Below are 25,000 nucleotides of genomic sequence, written 5' to 3'. Positions count from 1 at the left end.
GCTCTCCTCTGACATACAGTTACTGGCTCTCCTCTGACATACAGTTAGTGGATCTCCTCAGACATAAAGTTACTGGCTCTCCTCAGACATACAGTTAGTTACTGGATCTCCTCTGACATACAGTTAGTTACTGGCTCTCCTCTGACATACAGTTAGTTACTGGCTCTCCTCTGACATACAGTTAGTGGATCTCCTCAGACATACAGTTACTGGCTCTCCTCAGACATACAGTTAGTTACTGGATCTCCTCTGACATACAGTTAGTTACTGGATCTCCTCTGACGTACAGTTACTGGCTCTCCTCAGACATACAGTTAGTTACTGGATCTCCTCTGACATACAGTTAGTTACTGGCTCTCCTCTGACATACAGTTAGTTACTGGCTCTCCTCTGACATACAGTTACTGGATCTCCTCAGACATACAGTTAGTGGATCTCCTCTGACATACAGTTAGTTACTGGCTCTCAGACATACAGTTACCAGCTCTCCTCTGACATACAGTTAGTGGATCTCCTCAGACATACAGTTACTGGCTCTCCTCAGACATACAGTTAGTTACTGGATCTCCTCTGACATACAGTTAGTTACTGGCTCTCCTCTGACATACAGTTAGTTACTGGCTCTCCTCTGACATACAGTTAGTGGATCTCCTCAGACATACAGTTACTGGCTCTCCTCAGACATACAGTTAGTTACTGGATCTCCTCTGACATACAGTTAGTTACTGGCTCTCTGACATACAGTTAGTTACTGGCTCTCCTCTGACATACAGTTAGTGGATCTCCTCAGACATACAGTTACTGGCTCTCCTCAGACATACAGTTAGTTACTGGATCTCCTCTGACATACAGTTACTGGCTCTCCTCAGACATACAGTTAGTTACTGGATCTCCTCTGACATACAGTTAGTTACTGGCTCTCCTCTGACATACAGTTAGTTACTGGATCTCCTCTGACATACAGTTACTGGATCTCCTCAGACATACAGTTAGTTACTGGATCTCCTCTGACATACAGTTAGTTACTGGATCTCCTCTGACATACAGTTATCTGCTCTCCTCAGACATACAGTTACTGGATCTCCTCTGACATACAGTTACTGGACCTCCTCTGACATACAGTTACTGGCTCTCCTCAGACATACAGTTACTGGATCTCCTCTGACATACAGTTAGTTACTGGATCTCCTCTGACATACAGTTATTTGCTCTCCTCAGACATACAGTTACTGGATCTCCTCTGACATACAGTTAGTTACTGGCTCTCCTCTGACATACAGTTACTGGATCTCCTCTGACATACAGTTAGTTACTGGATCTTCTCTGACATACAGTTATTTGCTCTCCTCAGACATACAGTTACTGGATCTCCTCTGACATACAGTTAGTTACTGGCTCTCCTCTGACATACAGTTACTGGATCTCCTCTGACATACAGTTAGTTACTGGCTCTCCTCAGACATACAGTTACTGGATCTCCTCAGACATACAGTTAGTTACTGGCTCTCCTCTGACATACAGTTAGTTACTGGATCTCCTCTGACATACAGTTAGTGGCTCTCCTCAGACATACAGTTACTGGATCTCCTCTGACATACAGTTAGTTACTGGCTCTCCTCTGACATACAGTTACTGGATCTCCTCTGACATACAGTTAGTTACTGGCTCTCCTCAGACATACAGTTACTGGATCTCCTCAGACATACAGTTAGTTACTGGCTCTCCTCAGACATACAGTTACTGGATCTCCTCAGACATACAGTTAGTTACTGGCTCTCCTCAGACATACAGTTACTGGATCTCCTCTGACATACAGTTAGTTACTGGATCTCCTCTGATATACAATTTCTGGCTTTCAGACATACAGTTTCTGGATCTCCTCAGACATACAGTTAGTTACTGGCTCTCCTCTGACATACACTTAGTTACTGGATCTCCTCTGACATACAGTTACTGGATCTCCTCAGACATACAGTTAGTTACTGGCTCTCCTCTGACATACAGTTAGTTACTGGATCTCCTCTGACATACAGTTACTGGCTCTCCTCTGACATACAGTTACTGGATCTCCTCAGACATACAGTTACTGGATCTCCTCTGACATACAGTTAGTTACTGGATCTCCTCTGACATACAGTTACTGGATCTCCTCTGACATACAGTTAGTTACTGGATCTCCTCTGACATACAGTTAGTTACTGGATCTCCTCTGACATCAGTTCTGCTCCTCTGACACAGTTACTGGCTCTCCTCAGACATACAGTTACTGGATCTCCTCTGACATACAGTTACTGGATCTCCTCTGACATACAGTTAGTTACTGGCTCTCCTCTGACATACAGTTACTGGCTCTCCTCAGACATACAGTTACTGGATCTCCTCTGACATACAGTTAGTTACTGGATCTCCTCTGACATACAGTTACTGGATCTCCTCTGACATACAGTTACTGGCTCTCCTCAGACATACAGTTACTGGATCTCCTCTGACATACAGTTACTGGCTCTCCTCTGACATACAGTTACTGGATCTCCTCTGACATACAGTTACTGAATCTCCTCTGACATACAGTTAGTTACTGGCTCTCCTCTGACATACAGTTACTGGCTCTCCTCAGACATACAGTTACTGGATCTCCTCAGACATACAGTTAGTTACTGGCTCTCCTCAGACATACAGTTACTGGATCTCCTCTGACATACAGTTAGTTACTGGATCTCCTCTGATATACAATTTCTGACTTTCAGACATACAGTTTCTGGATCTCCTCAGACATACAGTTAGTTACTGGCTCTCCTCTGACATACAGTTAGTTACTGGATCTCCTCTGACATACAGTTACTGGATCTCCTCAGACATACAGTTAGTTACTGACTCTCCTCTGACATACAGTTAGTTACTGGATCTCCTCTGACATACAGTTACTGGATCTCCTCTGACATACAGTTAGTTACTGGATCTCCTCTGACATACAGTTACTGGATCTCCTCTGACATACAGTTAGTTACTGGATCTCCTCTGACATACAGTTACTGGCTCTCCTCAGACATACAGTTACTGGATCTCCTCTGACATACATTTACTGGATCTCCTCTGACATACAGTTAGTTACTGGCTCTCCTCTGACATACAGTTACTGGCTCTCCTCAGACATACAGTTACTGGATCTCCTCTGACATACAGTTAGTTACTGGATCTCCTCTGACATACAGTTACTGGATCTCCTCTGACATACAGTTACTGGCTCTCCTCAGACATACAGTTACTGGATCTCCTCTGACATACAGTTACTGGATCTCCTCTGACATACAGTTACTGGATCTCCTCTGACATACAGTTACTGGATATCCTCTGACATACAGTTACTGGATCTCCTCTGACATACAGTTACTGGATCTCCTCTGACATACAGTTACTGGATCTCCTCTGACATACAGTTAGTTACTGGCTCTCCTCTGACATACAGTTACTGGCTCTCCTCAGACATACAGTTACTGGATCTCCTCTGACATACAGTTAGTTACTGGCTCTCCTCAGACATACAGTTACTGGATCTCCTCTGACATACAGTTACTGGATCTCCTCTGACATACAGTTACTGGATCTCCTCAGACATACAGTTAGTTACTGGCTCTCCTCTGACATACAGTTAGTTACTGGATCTCCTCTGACATACAGTTAGTTACTGGATCTCCTCTGACATACAGTTACTGGCTCTCCTCAGACATACAGTTAGTTACTGGATCTCCTCAGACATACAGTTAGTTACTGGATCTCCTCAGACATACAGTTAGTTACTGGATCTCCTCTGACATACAGTTACTGGATCTCCTCTGACATACAGTTACTGGCTCTCCTCAGACATACAGTTACTGGATCTCCTCTGACATACAGTTACTGGATCTCCTCTGACATACAGTTAGTTACTGGCTCTCCTCTGACATACAGTTACTGGCTCTCCTCAGACATACAGTTACTGGATCTCCTCTGACATACAGTTAGTTACTGGATCTCCTCTGACATACAGTTACTGGATCTCCTCTGACATACAGTTACTGGCTCTCCTCAGACATACAGTTACTGGCTCTCCTCAGACATACAGTTACTGGATCTCCTCTGACATACAGTTACTGGCTCTCCTCTGACATACAGTTACTGGATCTCCTCTGACATACAGTTACTGGATCTCCTCTGACATACAGTTAGTTACTGGCTCTCCTCTGACATACAGTTACTGGCTCTCCTCAGACATACAGTTACTGGATCTCCTCAGACATACAGTTAGTTACTGGCTCTCCTCAGACATACAGTTACTGGATCTCCTCTGACATACAGTTAGTTACTGGATCTCCTCTGATATACAATTTCTGACTTTCAGACATACAGTTTCTGGATCTCCTCAGACATACAGTTAGTTACTGGCTCTCCTCTGACATACAGTTAGTTACTGGATCTCCTCTGACATACAGTTACTGGATCTCCTCAGACATACAGTTAGTTACTGGCTCTCCTCTGACATACAGTTAGTTACTGGATCTCCTCTGACATACAGTTACTGGCTCTCCTCTGACATACAGTTACTGGATCTCCTCAGACATACAGTTACTGGATCTCCTCTGACATACAGTTAGTTACTGGATCTCCTCTGACATACAGTTACTGGATCTCCTCTGACATACAGTTAGTTACTGGATCTCCTCTGACATACAGTTACTGGATCTCCTCTGACATACAGTTAGTTACTGGATCTCCTCTGACATACAGTTACTGGCTCTCCTCAGACATACAGTTACTGGATCTCCTCTGACATACATTTACTGGATCTCCTCTGACATACAGTTAGTTACTGGCTCTCCTCTGACATACAGTTACTGGCTCTCCTCAGACATACAGTTACTGGATCTCCTCTGACATACAGTTAGTTACTGGATCTCCTCTGACATACAGTTACTGGATCTCCTCTGACATACAGTTACTGGCTCTCCTCAGACATACAGTTACTGGATCTCCTCTGACATACAGTTACTGGATCTCCTCTGACATACAGTTACTGGATCTCCTCTGACATACAGTTACTGGATCTCCTCTGACATACAGTTACTGGATCTCCTCTGACATACAGTTACTGGATCTCCTCTGACATACAGTTACTGGATCTCCTCTGACATACAGTTAGTTACTGGCTCTCCTCTGACATACAGTTACTGGCTCTCCTCAGACATACAGTTACTGGATCTCCTCTGACATACAGTTAGTTACTGGCTCTCCTCAGACATACAGTTACTGGATCTCCTCTGACATACAGTTACTGGATCTCCTCTGACATACAGTTACTGGATCTCCTCAGACATACAGTTAGTTACTGGCTCTCCTCTGACATACAGTTAGTTACTGGATCTCCTCTGACATACAGTTAGTTACTGGATCTCCTCTGACATACAGTTACTGGCTCTCCTCAGACATACAGTTAGTTACTGGATCTCCTCAGACATACAGTTAGTTACTGGATCTCCTCAGACATACAGTTAGTTACTGGATCTCCTCTGACATACAGTTACTGGCTCTCCTCAGACATACAGTTAGTTACTGGATCTCCTCAGACATACAGTTAGTTACTGGATCTCCTCAGACATACAGTTAGTTACTGGATCTCCTCTGACATACAGTTACTGGATCTCCTCAGACATACAGTTAGTTACTGGCTCTCCTCTGACATACAGTTACTGGATCTCCTCAGACATACAGTTAGTTACTGGCTCTCCTCTGACATACAGTTACTGGATCTCCTCAGACATACAGTTAGTTACTGGATCTCCTCTCACATACAGTTACTGGCTCTCCTCAGACATACAGTTAGTTACTCGATCTCCTCAGACATACAGTTAGTTACTGGATCTCCTCTGACATACAGTTACTGGATCTCCTCAGACATTCAGTTAGTTACTGGCTCTCCTCTGACATACAGTTACTGGATCTCCTCAGACATACAGTTAGTTACTGGATCTCCTCTCACATACAGTTACTGGATCTCCTCAGACATTGTGTGTGTGTGTGTGTGTCTGTTTCTTCCAAGGTGTCCATCAGTCTAAAGGAGTGACTGAGGACTACCTGTGATGTGTGTGTGTTCCAGGGTGTCCATGAGTCTAAAGGAGTGACTGAGGACTAACTGTGATGTGTGTATGTGTTCCAGGGTGTCCATGAGTCTAAAGGAGTGACTGAGGACTAACTGTGATGTGTGTATGTGTTCCAGGGTGTCCATGAGTCTAAAGGAGTGACTGAGGACTACCTGCGTCTGGAAGCTTTGGTTCAGAAGGTGGTGTCTCCCTACCTGGGAACCCACGGGCTCTACTCCAACGACGGATCCTCAATGCACTACTCCTCCTGCGTACTGGGTAGTTAGACTAATACTCATACAGCTAAATGATTTAGATTTCATCATGCATGATTTGTACTCTCCATTCACAGCTGTTCAACTGATGTGTTGTTAGTTTCCTGTGTAATACTGATGTGTTGTTAGTTTCCTGTGTAATACTGATCTGTTGTTAGTTTGGAACTTCTGTCTTGTTTTCACCTCTCCCTCCCTCTCTTCTCCCTGCATCTCACCACTTCTTTCTCTCCTTCACTCATCCCTCTTCTACCCTCCTCCCATCCCCTCTCCAGAAAAACGTCTGCAGCGGCGGTGGCTCAAGCCAGGCGACGCCCCCTCAAAGAACCTGGTGGTCCGCTCCAAGTCCTACAATGTGCCCATGTTGACACCTGTGGTGGAGTATGATGCCGAGACAGGCTCCGTGAGCAGCATGGGCATCCGCCGCCATTCCATCTGCGAGATGACTTCCTGTCTGGAAGAAGGCACCACCACCGACATCACCACCAGTTCCTCCCTGGCCTCCGCGGCCCAGCCGGGCCTCTCCTGCCTGGAGCAGGAGCTCAGCCTGACAGCGGTGGGAGGTGGTGGAAGTCTGGATCTCTGTGGGTCTGTGGGGTCTGGGTCTTTGGGGTCCCACCTCCAGCCCTCCATCCCCTCACCCTCCATCTTCCAGGACTCCCACTCCCCTGGACCCTTCCTCCACGGCGGGGGGGAGTCGATAGTGTCCCCCTCGGTTCTGTGTCAGGCCCGCTCTGGTTCGGAGACGGGGTCTATCCCCAGCTGTTCCTCCAGCCCGGAGACGGTGGTAGATCAGATACTAGACTCTATGGATTCTGACCCTGATGGCATCTTCATAGACTTCTCCCACAACAGCTGCTCAGACTCTTCATCCTCTGGTTACAGCAGGGAGAGTGGTAGACAGAGTGTGGTGTAATTTGGGGTTGCGAAATTCTGGTAACTTTTCCAAAATCCCAGTTGGATGATCTCGGATTGCTTGCTTATTCAATACTGATTTCTGGAAACTCTGGGAATAGTGGAAAAGTTTCTGGAGGTTTGCAGCCCTACTTCTGATGGATCTAAAGGGAATATCACAAATACTGGCATCATCGGTACCCCACACACACCGTTGTCTCTAAAAAACACACCGCTCTTTCTAGGGTCTCTTTTTCATGGAATATTTCTACAGTAAACTCCCTTTTATGAAATCATTTTTCTTGCTTGATTTTCACTTCTTGTGCTTCATTTGGAGGATAAACTGTACTATGTGTTTGTATTACTGATGCTCAGTGACTGACATCTTTGAAACAGTCTGAGGTGTCTCTTCAAGTCTTATGAAAGGTCCAGTGGAAAGGAGGAGAGATCAATCAGCACTAGCTGCGCTCTCTGGGATGACCCCCACCTGGTTCACCAGAGGTCATGAGTTCACTGCTTTCTCAACTTGTCTCTTGTTCAGGTGTCAGTGGTAGTGGTGAGGAGATAGATAGGATTCCAGTGTTCACGTGTCTCATTTTAAGCAGTAGGCATCATGTAGGCCTGGGTGAGATTTCTGCCACATTCATCTGTGGCTGGGCTTTTGTCTCGGCTTTAACATTGCCCCCATGTGGACGGGATGTGCAAGTGTCTGCGGCGCCAGAGTCAAATCTCAATGTCAAATACACAAAGAAATGTGTTTGAAACGTGAAGGAGCTGGTGGCTCAGTGGTAAGGATTTCGCCCCATAAGCATGGAGTTGTATGTTCGATTCCTGGCAAAGCCTTGAGGACTGTGACAACTGATGGGCGTTTCCCCTCTTGTGAACAGCAGCAGTTATGGAAGAAAAACATCTACTTTTTCAGAGGTTTGTGAACACAACACACCCTGATCCAGAGCTGTGACTGAACCTGCAACATATGGGGTGAGATCTTTACACCAGAGCCACAGACTCCTTCACATTATGAACATTTCTCTTTGTAATTTTGACGTTGACAATTGCAGAAATGTTCACAAAAACCCATAACCTTGAACCTCAAAGCCACAGACTCTCACACTTCAAGCTCTACTTACTAGGATCCAAATAGTTAAACACATGCCTTCTCTCTCAACTAATGATTTAATATCACGTCTGAAATTATTATGATCGTTTGTATTCTAAATTACTTTGTATGACACAGTCATGTACAGATATGGAGTTGGCTTTATGAATGTATTGCTGTTAATTATTGTAGCGCTTGATGGACAAGTCATTATGATTTGATCTCATGATTATGTTCAACTGAACCTCAACTCAAACTTGACATTTAATGCAGAAGTTTTTTGGTCTGTTCATTTTTTTAAACGAAGATTATGGGCTTGATTCAATCCGTAGCGCTGAAGATATACGGAATAGCGCGATTAAAATTTTAGACTGACCCGACAGTCTCTGCAAACATTGCCTTTACATTTCAATCGCGCTATACAGGGGCTCTCCAGCGCTATGGCTTGAACCGAGCCCTAACATTGCCTAAATAGCAAGTATCACACATGATTATCCTACAAGTAAAATTTGTATACAGATTTTTAATAAGATGAATGACTTTCTACAGGTCTTTTCTTTTTGTGACAACCATTGGTCCTGTTCAGGCTGATGTGTATCCTGATAGATATTACGGTTGACATTATTTATATGTCAGTTTATGTCAATGATGATTCCCATCAAGACATACGATGGCTTGATTTGATCCGAGTGTCTCTACAAGGGGTGGTATACATGAAGAAATGTAATGTATATGAAATATGTTTTAAGTTAAGAAAGTGATCTGCAAGGAATGAATTATGGGTTTGCATCCCAAATGGCACCTTATTCCTTACGTAGTGCACTATTTTTTAACAGGACCCATAGAGGTCTGGTCAAAAGTAGTGCACTATATAGGGAACAGGTATTGGTATGCAGCCATGATGAAATCTAAACTGTTGTTTTGCTCATATGATGTATGTATGTATGGTTTGACAACGATGAAATGCAGTATGGAGGAAGAAACTAAAAGTTGAGTCTGTGACACAACAATGTCCATTTTTATTTTTCTTATAAACACCTAGAACTGATAAAACAGACCAGCTCACAAAAAGTAGTTTTTTTTTCCTTCAACATAAATATGCAGACTTCCTTTGAAAACGGAATCACAACGCAAACAAATGTGCGTCTGAAATGCCACCCTATTCCCTATATAGTGCACTACTTTTGACCAGGGTTCTGGTCAAAAGTAGTGCACTAGGGATTAGGGTGCTATTTCGGACACGTTCAGAGTAATTTTCTAAATAAATTTTTCAGACTCAAGTAACAGCAAATTGTTTCTTTTCTCTCACAACTACAAAAAATGAGTAACCATCTTTACAACAAAAAGAAAGAAAAAAAGCCCAATGCCAGAGAAAGAAAAAGAAGCAACATCAAAAAAAAAAATGTTTTGCGTGTTAATAATACAGTATTTTCCAGCAAATAAAAAGCACTATGGTCATCTTCACACAGACTGAGCCACGCCAAAAAGAACAACTACATTGAAACATGTAACATTTTAGATTTACACTACTTTAAAGTGCACATTGTCAGGCATTCCAAACTGTAGCGGCGAACATCGAGTGTGTACAGCGACTAAGACCTAGGACCTCTTTGTTCTAAATGTAATACAAACACTTTCAGTCTGTGTAGCGCTACGAGTTATTGCTTGAAATACAGTCCAACCATTGAAATAACTCAAATTAAAGCCATGCAATGTAAAATAGTAAAAAGGGAAGGTCAGAAAAAGCAACGTTTTGACTGGGTTGTGACGATGGCTTACATGCCTGAATAGTAATAGTGAACCTGACTGCACACATCACTCAGTGTCTGGTTTAGAAAATAGGCTTGGGAGTACAGAAGCCAATACTGAATGGCATCACCATAAAAAGCTGTGACCCCACTCCCTCAAGGTCTCAGGGGGACTTGGAGTATGCAAGAAACACATTTCCATTACACACTCGTACAAGTGTGTAACAGGACAAATATAAGCCCCCCCCCCCAAAAAAAAAAAAAAAAAACATAGTTAACAACGTTCATGTAGTTGTCAGTCACACACCGTTTAGTTTTGGCTAGCAGGCCTGGATCAAATACAATTACATTTCTGTATTTGATATACAGCAGTTGGTTAGGTTTGGATATTCCCATCCAGCCAGTACTGTACCTCCCATCCAGCCAGTACTGTACCTCCCATCCAGCCAGTACTGTACCTCCCATCCAGCCAGTACAGTACTGTACCTCCCATCCAGCCAGTACAGTACTGTACCTCCCATCCAGCCAGTACTGTACCTCCCATCCAGCCAGTACAGTACTGTACCTCCCATCCAGCCAGTACTGTACCTCCCATCCAGCCAGTACAGTACCTCACCTATTTTCTCACCAATGGTCTCTGATGTGTTCTGATCCTGCCTCTGTCTATCCACAACAGCTGTCACTTAGCTTATCATTATAAACTCCAAACACATAGAAACATTGTTCATCTATTCTTGAACTTTGGTATACCGTTGTTGATGTCAAAAGCAAAAAAAAAAAGCCTACATTGAATTTACCAGGAAGTAAAACCTGTGGGTATGTATGTAGGCTTTAAAGCACATGATTATTATTACAGTCCGTCTATGATCTGAAACAACTGCTCGTTGCAGTTCTCACAGTGAAATGACTGTGTGTGTGTGGGTGGGTCACAGTCGTGAAACTAAAGAGCTGCATTATAATGTGCATTGTACTAACTAGTCTGAAGTGATGGAACTCTTTTACCTATTTTATTGTCTTTTTAACTGAATTGTCATCTTGCTGTTTTTCGATCCCATCCCTCTGAGAACACAAAACCTGTATAGCTTAAAATAACTTTTTGAACAATTAAAACATTTCGTAACGTTTTTTCTAAAACAAAATATGAAGAAAAAAACTAAAATACTGAAAGGGTAAAATAAATATATCTTGAATTGCACAAGTGAAATGTAAGCACTCTGATATGAACAGGGCTGTGTGTCAGTCCATAGATACAGGGAAGCCCAGTCAGTCAGTGAGCGAAAGGAGAACAACGCCCTCGTGTGGTGAGAGAATATCTTCCAGAGAGCCAGCTGTGTCCTGATCAGCTTACTGTCATGATTTGATCTTCCAGAGCTGAGGACAGAAAAGTATGGTAAGTTCTTCCTTCATACTGATATCTACACACTCAACAAATCAACTCCATTTTATTTAAAATAAACTGGTGCATAAGTAGTAGTACTACACGCATGCACGGACACACAGTCTCAAACACACACACACTCCTGTGTGTTACCTTCAGGTTGAAGCCCAGTAGATCACTGATGACCCCAGACACAGCAGACAGGATGACCACCTGGGTGATGTTGTAGAGCAGCGGGTTCATCGTCAGACCATACAGCCTGAACGGAGCATCCAACTCCTGGGAGGGGGGGATGGAGGGAGAGAGAGATTAATGAAAGGAGATGATAAAGAGGTAATAATAGAGAGAGAGAGAGTGGAAGAGAGAGGAAGACGGACGAGAGAGAGGAAGAGAGAGAGAGAGAGAGAATAGAGAGATGGAGCTTGCCGTACCTTCAATAGTTTGGTGGCCAGCTTCAGTACGTTGTTGACTAATGTCAGATCCTCCTTCTTGTTTGGTTTCTTCTCCATCTTCAGGTACAGATTGATCTGGTGAAAACAGCTGGTCAACAAAATGGAAAATCCACCCCAAACCACTAATTCCTTTAATTTACAGTGTTAAATAACACTAATATGTGAGAACACTATTTTGTTGGTAGCAACATGGAAAATCGTTGTGGAAATCTGTTGGAGCTCAAATCGACTACAAAATCCACAATGCAATGCTCTCTCTATGGGCTGGCTGGCTAGCTAGCTAGCTAGCAAGCAAACATAGCTACACACAATAATACCAAAGACAATATCAGCATGTAAAGTAGCTAGTTAGCTGTGAAATCGCTTACAATCTCACCATGTTCAACCTGCAGACGTAATCTGACATTCGTAACGGCAGATATACTTTTGAGGAGATGGGAAACGTTGCCCGTGCTACTTTAATGGGCCGCGCGATGCATTCTGGGTGATTCTAGGACACCGAACGCTCTCCTTCAGGAGGGAATGGGAGTCTATTGGGCGCTAGCTCAAAAACACATCAGCACGAATTACGTCAACAAGAAGTACAACATTACAAATATTTTCCAATATGTGAGATAATTAACGTGATATCTGGAATATCGTATAGCTTTGGAATCGTGACATTAAGTACTTTCGAGGAAAATAGGTACGTTTCCCGACATATACGCGGATTTTGAGAAGGGATTGCGTGGCGATTAGCTTAGCAACCACGTTCCGCAGCATGACAACGTGAACGCGATTGGTCGACAGTCTACTGGGTGGGGCGTTACCGCACCATACAATGCACCCTGGACTAAAGAGGCAGACGAATAGGGAAGATGTGCTAGACCTTCCGTTAAATTACAACGTTCTCGAGGTAGGAATATAGCAAAAATATTATCAATGGCTCATTCGAGAGAAGACATCCTCCCGAGTTAAGACATCGGCCAGTATTGAAATCTGACATGTATGATATAAGTTTTCGCGATCTAAAAGTAGTATTCCTATTAACTTCCAGTGTAGTGACAGCGACTTTATCACAGTGATACGTTTTTCCGGACTATTTTCTGCCTGCTTTAACGCCAATAACTCAGATACACATGAAAACATAACATGACCCAGGGAATCGGTAGAACATCACTCAGAGATGCACAAAAAAAATATATAACATTCAAAATGGGTGAACCTTTCATTTATCATGTCCTGTCACTTAAATGTGGGTGTTCCTGTGTAACTACACAAGTTAGCAAGTGTGGTGCATCTGCTAGTTCTTCCTCAGTATTAATTGGCGAACTCAAAGTCAAATTCCAATGTCTTGCTACAACTATACCGGTTCTGTGTGTGCCTCCCTGCCTGTCTACCTGTTCTGTCAGTAAGATGGAGGTGTTGCTGTACTTGTTGCTGGTCTCAGCCTGTCTACCTGTTCTGTCAGTAAGATGGAGGTGTTGCTGTACTTGTTGCTGGTCTCAGCCTGTCTACCTGTTCTGTCAGTAAGATGGAGGTGTTGCTGTACTTGTTGCTGGTCTCAGCCTGTCTACCTGTTCTGTCAGTAAGATGGAGGTGTTGCTGTACTTGTTGCTGGTCTCAGCCTGTCTACCTGTTCTGTCAGTAAGATGGAGGTGTTGCTGTACTTGTTGCTGGTCTCAGCCTGTCTACCTGTTCTGTCAGTAAGATGGAGGTGTTGCTGTACTTGTTGCTGGTCTCAGCCTGTCTACCTGTTCTGTCAGTAAGATGGAGGTGTTGCTGTACTTGTTGCTGGTCTCAGCCTGTCTACCTGTTCTGTCAGTAAGATGGAGGTGTTGCTGTACTTGTTGCTGGTCTCAGCCTGTCTACCTGTTCTGTCAGTAAGATGGAGGTGTTGCTGTACTTGTTGCTGGTCTCAGCCTGTCTACCTGTTCTGTCAGTAAGATGGAGGTGTTGCTGTACTTGTTGCTGGTCTCAGCCTGTCTACCTGTTCTGTCAGTAAGATGGAGGTGTTGCTGTACTTGTTGCTGGTCTCAGCCTGTCTACCTGTTCTGTCAGTAAGATGGAGGTGTTGCTGTACTTGTTGCTGGTCTCAGCCTGTCTACCTGTTCTGTCAGTAAGATGGAGGTGTTGCTGTACTTGTTGCTGGTCTCAGCCTGTCTACCTGTTCTGTCAGTAAGATGGAGGTGTTGCTGTACTTGTTGCTGGTCTCAGCCTGTCTACCTGTTCTGTCAGTAAGATGGAGGTGTTGCTGTACTTGTTGCTGGTCTCTGAGCCTGTCTACCTGTTCTGTCAGTAAGATGGAGGTGTTGCTGTACTTGTTGCTGGTCTCAGCCTGTCTACCTGTTCTGTCAGTAAGATGGAGGTGTTGCTGTACTTGTTGCTGGTCTCAGCCTGTCTACCTGTTCTGTCAGTAAGATGGAGGTGTTGCTGTACTTGTTGCTGGTCTCTGAGCCGAGGGTAACAAAGCGTAGCAGGAAGAGAGACAGAGAGGAACACCAGAGCACCAGCTCCCAGTTATAGTGACTCTCCAGGAACGTGTTGTGGATATGGAGCAACTACAGGGAGACGGAGAGAAAAGTTTGTTTTAATGCTCGTCCCACTCAAACATATATTGTAGATAGTAATGGTTTTTCACCTGTTATTCTAACTGTATTAGACAAAAAGACAAGGTAGGACTGTAGCAGGCTGATGATGGTGACTCACGCTGACCTGAGCACAGCAGATGAAGACTACAGAGAGAGTGAGGAGGAAGGCAGAGGACACGATCACATCCACCGACCGCTGAGGACCCCTTCTCTGTAACACACATTTTAAATACTTTAGTTGGACACACTCGCAAACACACACTTATCCACCCACCCACTCACGACACAACACATCCCATTGACACAGAGTGCAGGTTCAGGAAGACATGATGGAACAACAAACAGTGGTAGCAGATAGGACAGACCTTGAGATATGAGCGCAGAGAGAGCCACATCTTAATGTTCTGGACTTTCTTCAGACGGAAGTGAGGCACCTCTGACTTCCTGGCTCGCCGTGCCGACGTCAGGTGACCAAACAGCTTGGCGAATAGCAGCCTCTGTCAGGTCCAACACACATACAGTATACATGAAAGTGATAAGACTTTTAGAAATAAATGTCTTCGTATAACAATCAATGGTCAATATTACATCCATAATTAAGATGAAACAATCTCAAAAACACATACATCAATCCCCCCCCACCACACACACACCTGTTTGTATGTCCTCTCGGCCACGCTGAGCAGGAAGAAGAAGAGCCAGATGAGACAGACGCGCACCATGAAGCTGAGCGTTACCATGGTGATCACCATGACGTCAGAGGAGGAGCCGAACGCCACCGAGATGAGCTCATTGGCTGAGAGCTGTGTCAGCTGTTCCAGGTCCTTGTACTGAGACAGCCTATAGGCGAAGGGTGTCAGGCCCAGAGTTACTGACACCAGGTTACCAAAGACCTGGTAGCCAATACCTGGGGTGTACAGGTTGACCTGAAGGGAGGGAGAGACAGGAGAGATGGAGGGAAGGAGAGACAGGAGAGAGAGGGAAGGAGAGATAGAGAGATGGCGAGACAGGAGAGATAGAGAGAGATGGAGAGAAAGGAGGGATGGAGAGATAGAGGGAAGGAGAGACAGGAGAGATGGAGGGAAGGAGAGAGGGAAGGAGAGACAGGAGAGAGAGCGAAGGAGAGATAGAGAGATGGAGAGATAGAGGGAAGGAGAGATAGAGGGAAGTAGAGAGACAGACATTATTTATATCTTTCACGTCATTGGTCTAAGTTATAGAGAATGTAAAGTGATTAGAGAGAAATGTGGCATATATAAGTGCGTTCCAATATCATGAAGTGCAAGTCCAATCTGCATTCATTAACATTCTAGTGCATAAAAATCCCCCAGGTGGGTGCTGGAGGGGATCGAGGTGTTCCCTGTCTTACATTGTAAAGTGCTACAGTACACACAAGATGTAAACCCTGACAACAGTATCAAGGCCCTGGCTGTTACTCACCCTGTTCATGATCATACCGCTGATCTCCAGGACAGACATGTCAGCCTTCTTACAGTCGTTCCCCTCCCACACGATGGCACTGACCCGCTCCAGGCCTGGGTTGGAGCTGTGTAGCCATGTGTGGCCCTGTAGAGGACACAACTAGATCAACACAATAACTACTGTTACATGCTGAGGCTTTGAGGGTGATCACCCTCATTGACAAGGTTGATATGACCATGGTTACCATGGCTACATCAGAACACACAAAGTGACACAACAAAAACAGATCAATAGGAACATCCACGCTACCACCAACACCTGTTCATTAATGTTGCAACCATTTTACTGCAAGCTCAGTCCCACACTTACCCCCCCTTCTCTTCTCTAACCCTTGACCTCTAACCCCCGATAAACGGTGGAAGGGTCATCTCTGTTTTCCTTCTTGGTAGCAGGGCAGACTACAGCTCCCTCTAACTCTGTCAAACCCTAACACCGGACTTCTAACTCTAACTCCTAACCTTTGACCCCTAACCCACCTGGTGAAAGGGGTCATCTCTGTACTCCTTCTTGGTAGCAGGGCAGACTGCAGCTCCCTCTCCCTCTGTCTCGCTGGTGCAGGAGGAGCGACACTCAGTACAGTGCAGGAAGTCCTCCCACAGCAGGTCCTCTGTCTCTGACTCATGTCTGGTGCTCTCGGAGTCCTGGGTCCGCAAGCTGGAGCACCGAGAACTACAGCTGGTACCGGACTTGGGAGTCTCCTACAGAGAGAGAGAGAGAGAGCGAGAGGAGGAGAGAGAGAGTAATGGTGAGTGTATGGGTGTATGTAGTAGCTAAGTGTATCCACACGTTTGGGAGCGTGTCTATGAACTGTCTATGTGTGTGTGGGTATGTGTATGTATGTACTGTAGGTAAGTGTGTGTGTGTGTGTGTATGATGTCAGTATGTACTGTATGTAAGTGTGTGTGTGTGAGTCGCTGTGCGTGTCTCTGTGTGAGTGTGACCAACCTGGGTGGTGTGGGGGTCACCCACCTCAGTGTTGTTGGTGTAGTGTTTCTTGTAGTGATGTGGTTTCCTGTTGCGCAGCGTGCAGTCGCTGCTGATGCGCTCTACACCCCTACGGATGGCGGTGTAGGACGCTTCGGGATCCTCCTCACTAGACGCCTCATCAGAAATTTTCTCCACGCCCACACCATGGCTCTGGGTCTCCTGAGAAGACCGAATGGACAGATTCATACTGGACTGTAGTCTATTTATACAAGGCTAAACTCACCTGTTTTAGGACAGGTGTGTGTGTGTGTTCGTGTTCATTAGCTACCTTGTTTACCTGCTGACGGAGGGCAGTGGCAGTGTGTTGCGTGGTGGTGTGTGTGTGTGTGTGTGTGTTACCTTGTTGTTTACCTTGCTGACGGGGGGCAGCAGCAGTGTGGTGAGAGGTGGGGGTCCGGTCCAACACGTCTCGTCTGACCTCGGCAGCAGGTCACAGTGGTGAGATCCTCCATCATGGACCTGTAGCCCCTCCTCACTGCTCTTATTGGTTATCCTTCCATCCAGAGACACATAGCCGTTATCTGTCTCTGTGGACTTGTCTATGGACAGCTTGGACTTCTTAGACCTGAGGGGAGAGATGGAGGGGGAGGTTAAAGGGGGGAGGTGGAGAGACAGGACAGGTAGACAGTCCACGTCCATCCAGCATGCAGAAATCAAAACAAGACAGAATCACTTGGATCAAGTTGGTACTGATTGAAGCAATGGCATGGGAGCAGAGAAACTAGGTTCTAAATGGGATGGGTTACCGGTGCTACTAAACTGAATTCAAATAAAGTTTACTGATGACAAATAAAGATGACTGACAGTGCCGATTAGATTTCTGGTGTGAAAAGGTTGGATTTTTACTAAAGTGTTTTTCAGTTTTTAGATTGAAAGTCTCAAAAACTTCACCAGTGATGGTTTTGCATATTCAGCCAGATCCCTTTTAACAACTATAAAGCCTTTACTAATACTTGTATTTATGTTTCTAGATCTTTTGCTCCATGCTTCTCTTGGCCGTAGCTTGAATAGTAGAAAAATAAACATGCCGTAACATCGGCTACAAAAACAAAGCTGCAAAATCCCTTTTTCCACACACAGAAAAATGATAACCAAGATGGAAAGACAGACCGCTCCTTCCACATACTTTGGCACCCTGAGAAACCCGAATGTCGAGACAAGTTAATAATCAAATTCACGTTGAAACGGATTTGAATATGTATCCCCTCTGTGTGTGTTCAGTTAAAATAACACCACGTTTAATAACAGATAATGTTTATCATTTAGTGGGAAGAATGATTTTCATAAACATATATTTACTATGTATATAACTCAGTTTTCTCATCCAATAGAGAGGGATATTTATGAATGGATCATTATCATAATCGGGGTGGAATCCAAGGGATGTTGCAGCTATACCAGAGAGAGATAGGGTTCTTTAGTAACCTCACCAGAGGGTAAAATACACACCCCGCTTTACAGATATCATGCCAGAAATCTCTGAAGAGAGCGATGCCCAGGCTGTAAGGTGAGCCGGTGGCGGCACCGTGGGAGTGTGGTCCCCCTTCCCGGGTGTTATCAGTAGTGCTAGAACCATCTCCTTCCCTATGTACATCCAAATGAGCTGCCTTCCTTAAACGCCTTTGGTCAAGAAAGATCAATAAGAAAGGGCAGAGTACTTAGAGAGAGAGGTCCAGACAGGAATCACTGTTGTTGTGATTGAAGAAATAAATCATATGAAGTCATTAAAATAATACCCCTTTCATTCTTTTTACCACAAGAGGGAAGATACAAAATGAATGAAAACGGTTGATTCAATGGCAGCAATGTGTGTTACATCAGATCTGGTCAGGAATGAGCGGTTTTGATCGAAGCAAAACATTTGATTCATATCCAGCTGTCAGAGCGATTCATATTTATACTAACGCGGTAGATTAGACTGTGTTCTCATAATATACAATAACTGGAAATATGATTGGATTTACTGGGATTAGACTTGGAGAGCCATCAACAACAAGCTGAAAATAGAGAGATTTGATTGAATGGTTCATCTACTCCTACAAGAGGAGGATGGTAATTAACTGTCTGACTGGCAGCTTAGCTAACAACCGGTTTTGATCAGCCTGTTTCTCCATTTCCCGACGTGAGAGTCTCCAGTCTCCACTTTTTACATAATAACAGATATCTGTTTTTATTTTTGATACATTTGCAAAAAAAAATCTAAAAACCAGTTTTTGCTTTGTCATTATGGGTTGTAGATTGATGAGCGGGACATAAAAAAAAATGAATCAATTTTAGAATAAGGCTGCAATGTAACAAAATATGGAGGGGTCTGAATGCTTTCCGAATGCACTGAATATCATATAATAACAGATAACAGATCCACTCAAACACTGACGAGTCAACCATCTAGTGGGCATGAGGACAAGTTACTTAAGGTCAGTCAGGGTAATGGAGTGGTGGCGTTTGGTTCAGAGAGAGAAAACAACGCAGATTTGAGGTTAAGGGAAGAAAGGAAGGAGAAAGTAGTTTGGTGGTTGATTCCTGACCGCATCTGGAGTCTGAGTGAGTGAACAACGCTGCGCTATGAGATGAGGGTGTACAGTAACAGTAGACAGTAGGTCTCTTCCTTAACCGATGATAGCTTCCACATGGGGAGATTCTGGAAAATCTAGTATGCTGTCCTTTAAAGCTGCTATTTGTGTCTCACAATGTCTATACTGTCTTTACAATCTCTCAACTATGTAGATTTCCAAACACCCGTTTTCTTTGTTTTTGTTAGCCACGCCATTCCCAGACTGTGTGACGTGGATCAATTTTCTTCTAGAAGTCTGAAATTTGTCAGTACTGTGCAAGCCAAAGGTAGTGGGTTTTGGGCATAGTTAGCTAGCTATAGTGACATTACAGCCTGGTCCCAGATCTGTTTGTGGCATCTTGCCAAGAGCACCAACAGATCTGGGAAAAGGCTAATGGCGTTATGCGTCCTGGCACAAATTTACGAGCCGCTACGCTCTGGCAGGAAATCACAGCCTTTAAAAATCTACAATGGGACAGGAAGCGTGTGTGGGGGCAGTTCCCTGGTCACATGACCAGAAGAGAGGGGGGGAACCATGATTCAACACACACAGTCCAATGGAACACCCCCCGATCTGACCAGTGACTGGGGAACTGACCTGTAGTGTGTCACACTGAGAGGCCTTTTAAAACAGTAGCTAGGTCATACAGGTCTATCTCAGAGCAGAAAGCACATCAAACAGGAAACACTAAAACAACACAGAGGTATGGATACATTATCTATGTAATAACCCCCTTTACCCCACTCTCTCTCTCCCTCCCTCTCATTCATTCATTCATTCATCCATTTCTTCCCTCTCCCCTTCTCCCCCCTCTCCCCTCCCTCCCTCCCCCCCTCCCTCCCTCCCTCCCTCCCTCCCTCCCTCCCTCCCTCTCCCCCTCCCTCCCTCTCCCCCTCCCTCTCCCCCTCCCTCCCTCCCTCCCGCCCTCCCTCTCCCTCCCTCCCTCCCTCCCTCCCTCCCTCCCTCCCTCCCTCTCCATCCCCTTCTCCCCACCTTCTTCTCTTGCCAGAGCTGCTGCTGCTGGTGGGTTTGGGGGTGCGTGTGGAGACGATCTGGCAGTGCACTGTCCCCAGTAACAGCATCAGCCATATCGCCCCAAACACCTCTGTGGTCGGGATACTGTGGGGGTGGGGGATGGTGAAGAATAACACTGCAGCAGCCACTGGAGAGAGAGAGAGATATGGAGAAGAGAGCGAGAGAGAGAGAGAGAGCGAGAGAGATATGGAGAAGAGAGCGAGAGAGAGAGAGAGAGAGAGAGAGAGAGAGAGAGAGAGAGAGAGAGAGATATGGAGAAGAGAGCGAGAGAGAGAGAGACAGAGAGAGAGAGAGAGAGAGAGAGAGAGACAGAGAGAGAGAGAGAGAGAGAGAGAGAGATATGGAAAGTGTTATGCGCTGCATGTATTTGGGATATTCTCCACTTCCGCTAGACTTCCTGTCAATAGTTTATATTGAACATTTAGCTGGGGTGAGAAGGAGATGGAAAGAGGGTGGGGTGTAAAGGAGGGCTGGAGGGATGAGAGGGAGGGGTGAGGGTGTGGTAACACAACTGGTCACCTTGGCTGCTCACTAACAAACTTATAGTACCACACATACTGACACAGGGAGGTATTGAGAGAGGGGTCATTTGTTTTGATGTACTCAAGGTCAATATGTAAGTGTGTGGAAAAGGAGGGGTATCCTGTCAATACCTCTGCTATCAGTGTTCTTGGGTATATGAGAACACTCAACCGTGTGTGTGTGTGTAAAAGGCAGTGCTTTGAAAGGAGTAGGGGCCACACAAGCACACACAAACACACACGAGGGGTCATGCGTTTGGAGAGGCCCAGAAATAGCTCTCCTGTAATTCAAATTCATTCAGAAGGCAGGCGACTAAAGACAGGCCCTGTTCTGTTTCTGTTTATTGGATGAAGAACTAGAGCAGTGTGTGTGTGTGTACTTACTATCTAACACACAGTCACAGGTTCAAGGCTGGAATTTCCCCATGACCAGCCAGAGCCAGAGAAAGGTACAGTATGCATGTCTACACAAGCATAGGGCAACAACACACTGAAGGAAACAGTATCAAAACTAACTGTGGAGAAGGAATGTGGGTGAGACTTAAGCCTTCCGCATACTTTGGTTGGGCTGGCTCCTAGCTGAACTCGGCTAGGCCAACCGAACGAATGTTCCCTTAAAAGACCTTCGCTTGAAAAACAAGCAATAGTACTGTTTGTCCATCTTGAGACGCCGTAGACAATATACACTTCCTCAAAATAGTCAGAATTAATCTAAGATAACTCAAGAAATACCGACTTCGGCTTGCCTCGAGAATGTTTTTGGTGTGCCCAAACCGATAAAAAACCTTGCCGAATACCAAAATGTCTTCATAATAACTGTCTTCATAATAACTGTCTTCATAATATAGGTCTTCAGAATATAGGTCTTCATAATATAGGTCTTCATAATATAGGTCTTCATAATGAATGTCTTCATAATACAGTTGAAGTCAGAAGTTTACATACACCTTAGCCAAATACATTTAAACTCAGTTTTTCACAATTCCTGATATTTCATCGTAGGAATAATTCCCTGTCTTAGGTCAGTTAGGATCACCACTTTATTTTAAGAATGTGAAATGTCAGAATTATAGTAGAGAGAATTATTATGGGTCAGAAGTTAGAATTATATGGGTCAGAAGTTTACATACACTCAATTAGTATTTGGTAGCATTGCCAAATAAATTATTTAACTTGGGTCAAATGTTTCGGGTAGCCTTCCACAAGCTTCCCACAATAAGTTGGGTGAATTTTGGCCCATTCCTCCTGACAGAGCTGGTGTAACTGAGTCAGGTTTGTAGGCCTCCTTGCTCGCACACGCTTTTTCAGTTCTGCCCACAAATGTTCTATAGGATTGAGGTCAGGGCTTTGTGATGGCCACTCCAATACCTTGACTTTGTTGTCCTTAAGCCATTTTGCCACAACATTGTCCATTTGGAAGACTCATTTGCGACCAAGCTTTAACTTCCTGACTGATGTCTTGAGATGTTGCTTTAATATATTCACATAATTTTCCTTCCTCATGATGCCATCTATTTTGTGAAGTGCACCAGTCCCTCCTGCAGCAAAGCACCCCCACAGCATGATGGCCAAACAGTTCTATTTTTGTTTCATCAGACCAGAGAACAGTTCTCCAAAAAGTACGATCTTTGTCCCCATGTGCAGTTGCAAACCGTAGTCTGGCTTTTTTATGGCGGTTTTGGAGCAGTGGCTTCTTCCTTGCTGAGCGGCCTTTCAGGTTACGTCGATATAGGACTCATTTTACTGTGGATATAGATACTTTTGTAACTGTTTCCTCCAGCATCTCCACAAGGTCCTTTGCTGTTGTTCTGGGATTGATTTGCACTTTTCGCACCAAAGTACGTTCATCTCTAGGAGACAGAACGCGTCTCCTTCCTGAGCGGTATGACGGCTGCGTGGTCCCATGGTGTTTATAGTTCCGTACTATTGTTTGTACAGATGAACGTGGTACCTTCAGGCGTTTGGAAATTGCTCCCAAGGATGAACCAGACTTGTGGAGGTCTACAATTTCTTTTCTGAGGTCTTGGCTGATGTATTTTGATTTTCCCATGATGTCAAACAAAGAGGCACTGAGTTTGAAGATAGGCCTTGAAATACATCCACAGGTAGACCTCCAATTGACTCAAATGATGTCAATTAGCCTATCAGAAGCTTCTAAAGCCATGACATCATTTCCTGGAATTTTCCAAGCTGTTTAAAGGCACAGTCAACAGTCAAGATTGTAGACCTACATAAGGCTGGAATGGGCTACAAGACCATCGCCAAGCAGCTTGGTGAGAAGGTGACAACAGTTGGTGCGATTATTCGCAAATGGAAGAAACACAAAAGAACTGTCAATCTCCCTCGGCCTGGGGCTCCATGCAAGATCTCACCTCGTGGAGTTGCAATGATCATGTGAACGGTGAGGAATCAGCCCAGAACTACACGGGAGGATCTTGTCAATGAGCTCAAGGCAGCTGGGACCATAGTCACCAAGAAAACAATTGGTAACACACTACGCCGTGAAGGACTGAAATCATGCAGCGCCCGCAAGGTCCCCCTGCTCAAGAAAGCACATATACAGGGCCGTCTGAAGTTTGCCAATGAACATCTGAAAGATTCTGAGGAGAACTTGGTGAAAGTGTTGTGGTCAGATGAGACCAAAATCGAGCTCTTTGGCATCAACTCAACTCGACGTGTTTGGAGGAGGAGGAATGCTGCCTATGACCCCAAGAACACCAATCCCACCGTCAAACATGGAGGTGGAAACATTATGCTTTGGGGTTGTTTGTCTGTTAAGGGGACAGGACAACTTCACCGCATCAAAGGGACGATGGACGGGGCCATGTACCGTCAAATCTTGGGTGAGAACCTCCTTCCCTCAGCCAGAGCATTGAAAATGGGTCGTGGATGGGTATTCCAGCATGACAATGACCCAAAACACACGGCCAAGGCAACAAAGGAGTGGCTCAAGAAGAAGCACATTAAGGTCCTGGAGTGGCCTAGCCAGTCTCCAGACCTTAATCCCATAGAAAAGCTGTGGAGGGAGCTGAAGGTTTGAGTTGCTAAACGTCAGCCTTGAAACCTTAATGACTTGGAGAAGATCTGCAAAGAGGAGTGGAACAAAATCCCTCCTTAGATGTGTGCAAACCTGGTGGCCAACTACAGGAAACGTCTGACCTCTGTGATTGTCAACAAGGGTTTTGCCACCAAGTACTAAGTCATGTTTTGCAGAGGGGTCAAATACTTATTTCCCTCATTAAAATGCAAATCAATTTATAACATTTTTGACATGCGTTTTTCTGGATTTTTTTGTTGTTATTCTGTCTCTCACTGTTCAAATAAACCTACCATTAAAATTATAGACTGATCATGTCTTTGTCAGTAGGCAAACATACAAAATCAGCAGGGGATCAAATACTTTCTTCCCTCACTGTATGTCTTCATAATATAGGTCTTCATAATATAGGTCTTCATAATATAAGTCTTCATAATATAGGTCTTCATAATATAGGTCTTCATAATATAGGTCTTCATAATATAGGTCTTCATAATATAGGTCTTCATAATATAGGTCTGACTCTGGAGGTTAGGGTTAGGTAGGTACCTTGTAGCAGGTAGAGGAGGAGGAGGAGGAGGAGGAGGACTCTGGAGGTTAGGGTTAGGTAGGTACCTTGTAGCAGGTAGAGGAGGAGGAGGAGGAGGACTCTGGAGGTTAGGGTTAGGTAGGTACCTTGTAGCAGGTAGAGGAGGGAGGAGGAGGAGGAGGACTCTGGAGGTTAGGGTTAGGTAGGTACCTTGTAGCAGGTAGAGGAGGAGGAGGAGGAGGACTCTGGAGGTTAGGGTTAGGTAGGTACCTTGTAGCAGGTAGAGGGAGGAGGAGGAGGAGGAGGAGGACTCTGGAGGTTAGGGTTA

At 44.7% G+C, this 25,000-nt stretch overlaps 2 protein-coding genes across 23 annotated transcripts in view; one reads left to right on the top strand and one right to left on the bottom strand.

The window, feature by feature from the left end:
- LOC121584334 (proline-rich protein 5) overlaps positions 1-9,658 on the top strand; it is a 60,470-nt gene extending 50,812 nt beyond the window's left edge. For all 8 annotated transcript variants that reach the window (XM_045208807.1, XM_045208801.1, XM_045208808.1 and 5 more), the window contains 2 exons: positions 6,251-6,392; positions 6,661-9,658. In XM_045208807.1, the coding sequence (XP_045064742.1) occupies positions 6,251-6,392; positions 6,661-7,301 (783 nt within the window). In that variant the 3' untranslated portion in view covers positions 7,302-9,658. The remainder of the gene's footprint in view (positions 1-6,250; positions 6,393-6,660) is intronic.
- The window catches only part of LOC121584333 (protein PHTF2-like), an 87,482-nt gene continuing 71,850 nt past the window's right edge, over positions 9,369-25,000 (bottom strand). For 3 of the 15 annotated variants that reach the window (XM_045208785.1, XM_045208788.1, XM_045208786.1), the window contains 13 exons: positions 20,544-20,712; positions 18,445-18,615; positions 17,335-17,560; positions 16,954-17,154; positions 16,485-16,706; positions 15,967-16,107; positions 15,180-15,452; positions 14,892-15,023; positions 14,645-14,737; positions 14,341-14,496; positions 11,936-12,031; positions 11,658-11,783; positions 9,369-11,497 (listed from right to left, as the gene is read on the bottom strand). In XM_045208785.1, the coding sequence (XP_045064720.1) occupies positions 11,477-11,497; positions 11,658-11,783; positions 11,936-12,031; positions 14,341-14,496; positions 14,645-14,737; positions 14,892-15,023; positions 15,180-15,452; positions 15,967-16,107; positions 16,485-16,706; positions 16,954-17,154; positions 17,335-17,560; positions 18,445-18,615; positions 20,544-20,712 (2,027 nt within the window). In that variant the 3' untranslated portion in view covers positions 9,369-11,476. The remainder of the gene's footprint in view (positions 11,498-11,657; positions 11,784-11,935; positions 12,032-14,340; positions 14,497-14,644; positions 14,738-14,891; positions 15,024-15,179; positions 15,453-15,966; positions 16,108-16,484; positions 16,707-16,953; positions 17,155-17,334; positions 17,561-18,444; positions 18,616-20,543; positions 20,713-25,000) is intronic. The other 12 variants (XM_045208789.1, XM_045208792.1, XM_045208796.1 and 9 more) reach the window with 10 other exon arrangements.

Source organism: Coregonus clupeaformis, chromosome 28 (genome assembly GCF_020615455.1).
Source record: "Coregonus clupeaformis isolate EN_2021a chromosome 28, ASM2061545v1, whole genome shotgun sequence".
Classification (NCBI taxonomy): domain Eukaryota; kingdom Metazoa; phylum Chordata; class Actinopteri; order Salmoniformes; family Salmonidae; genus Coregonus; species Coregonus clupeaformis.
The sequence above is the reverse complement of the archived record's forward strand: the minus strand, read 5'-3'. Positions and strand labels throughout refer to the sequence as shown.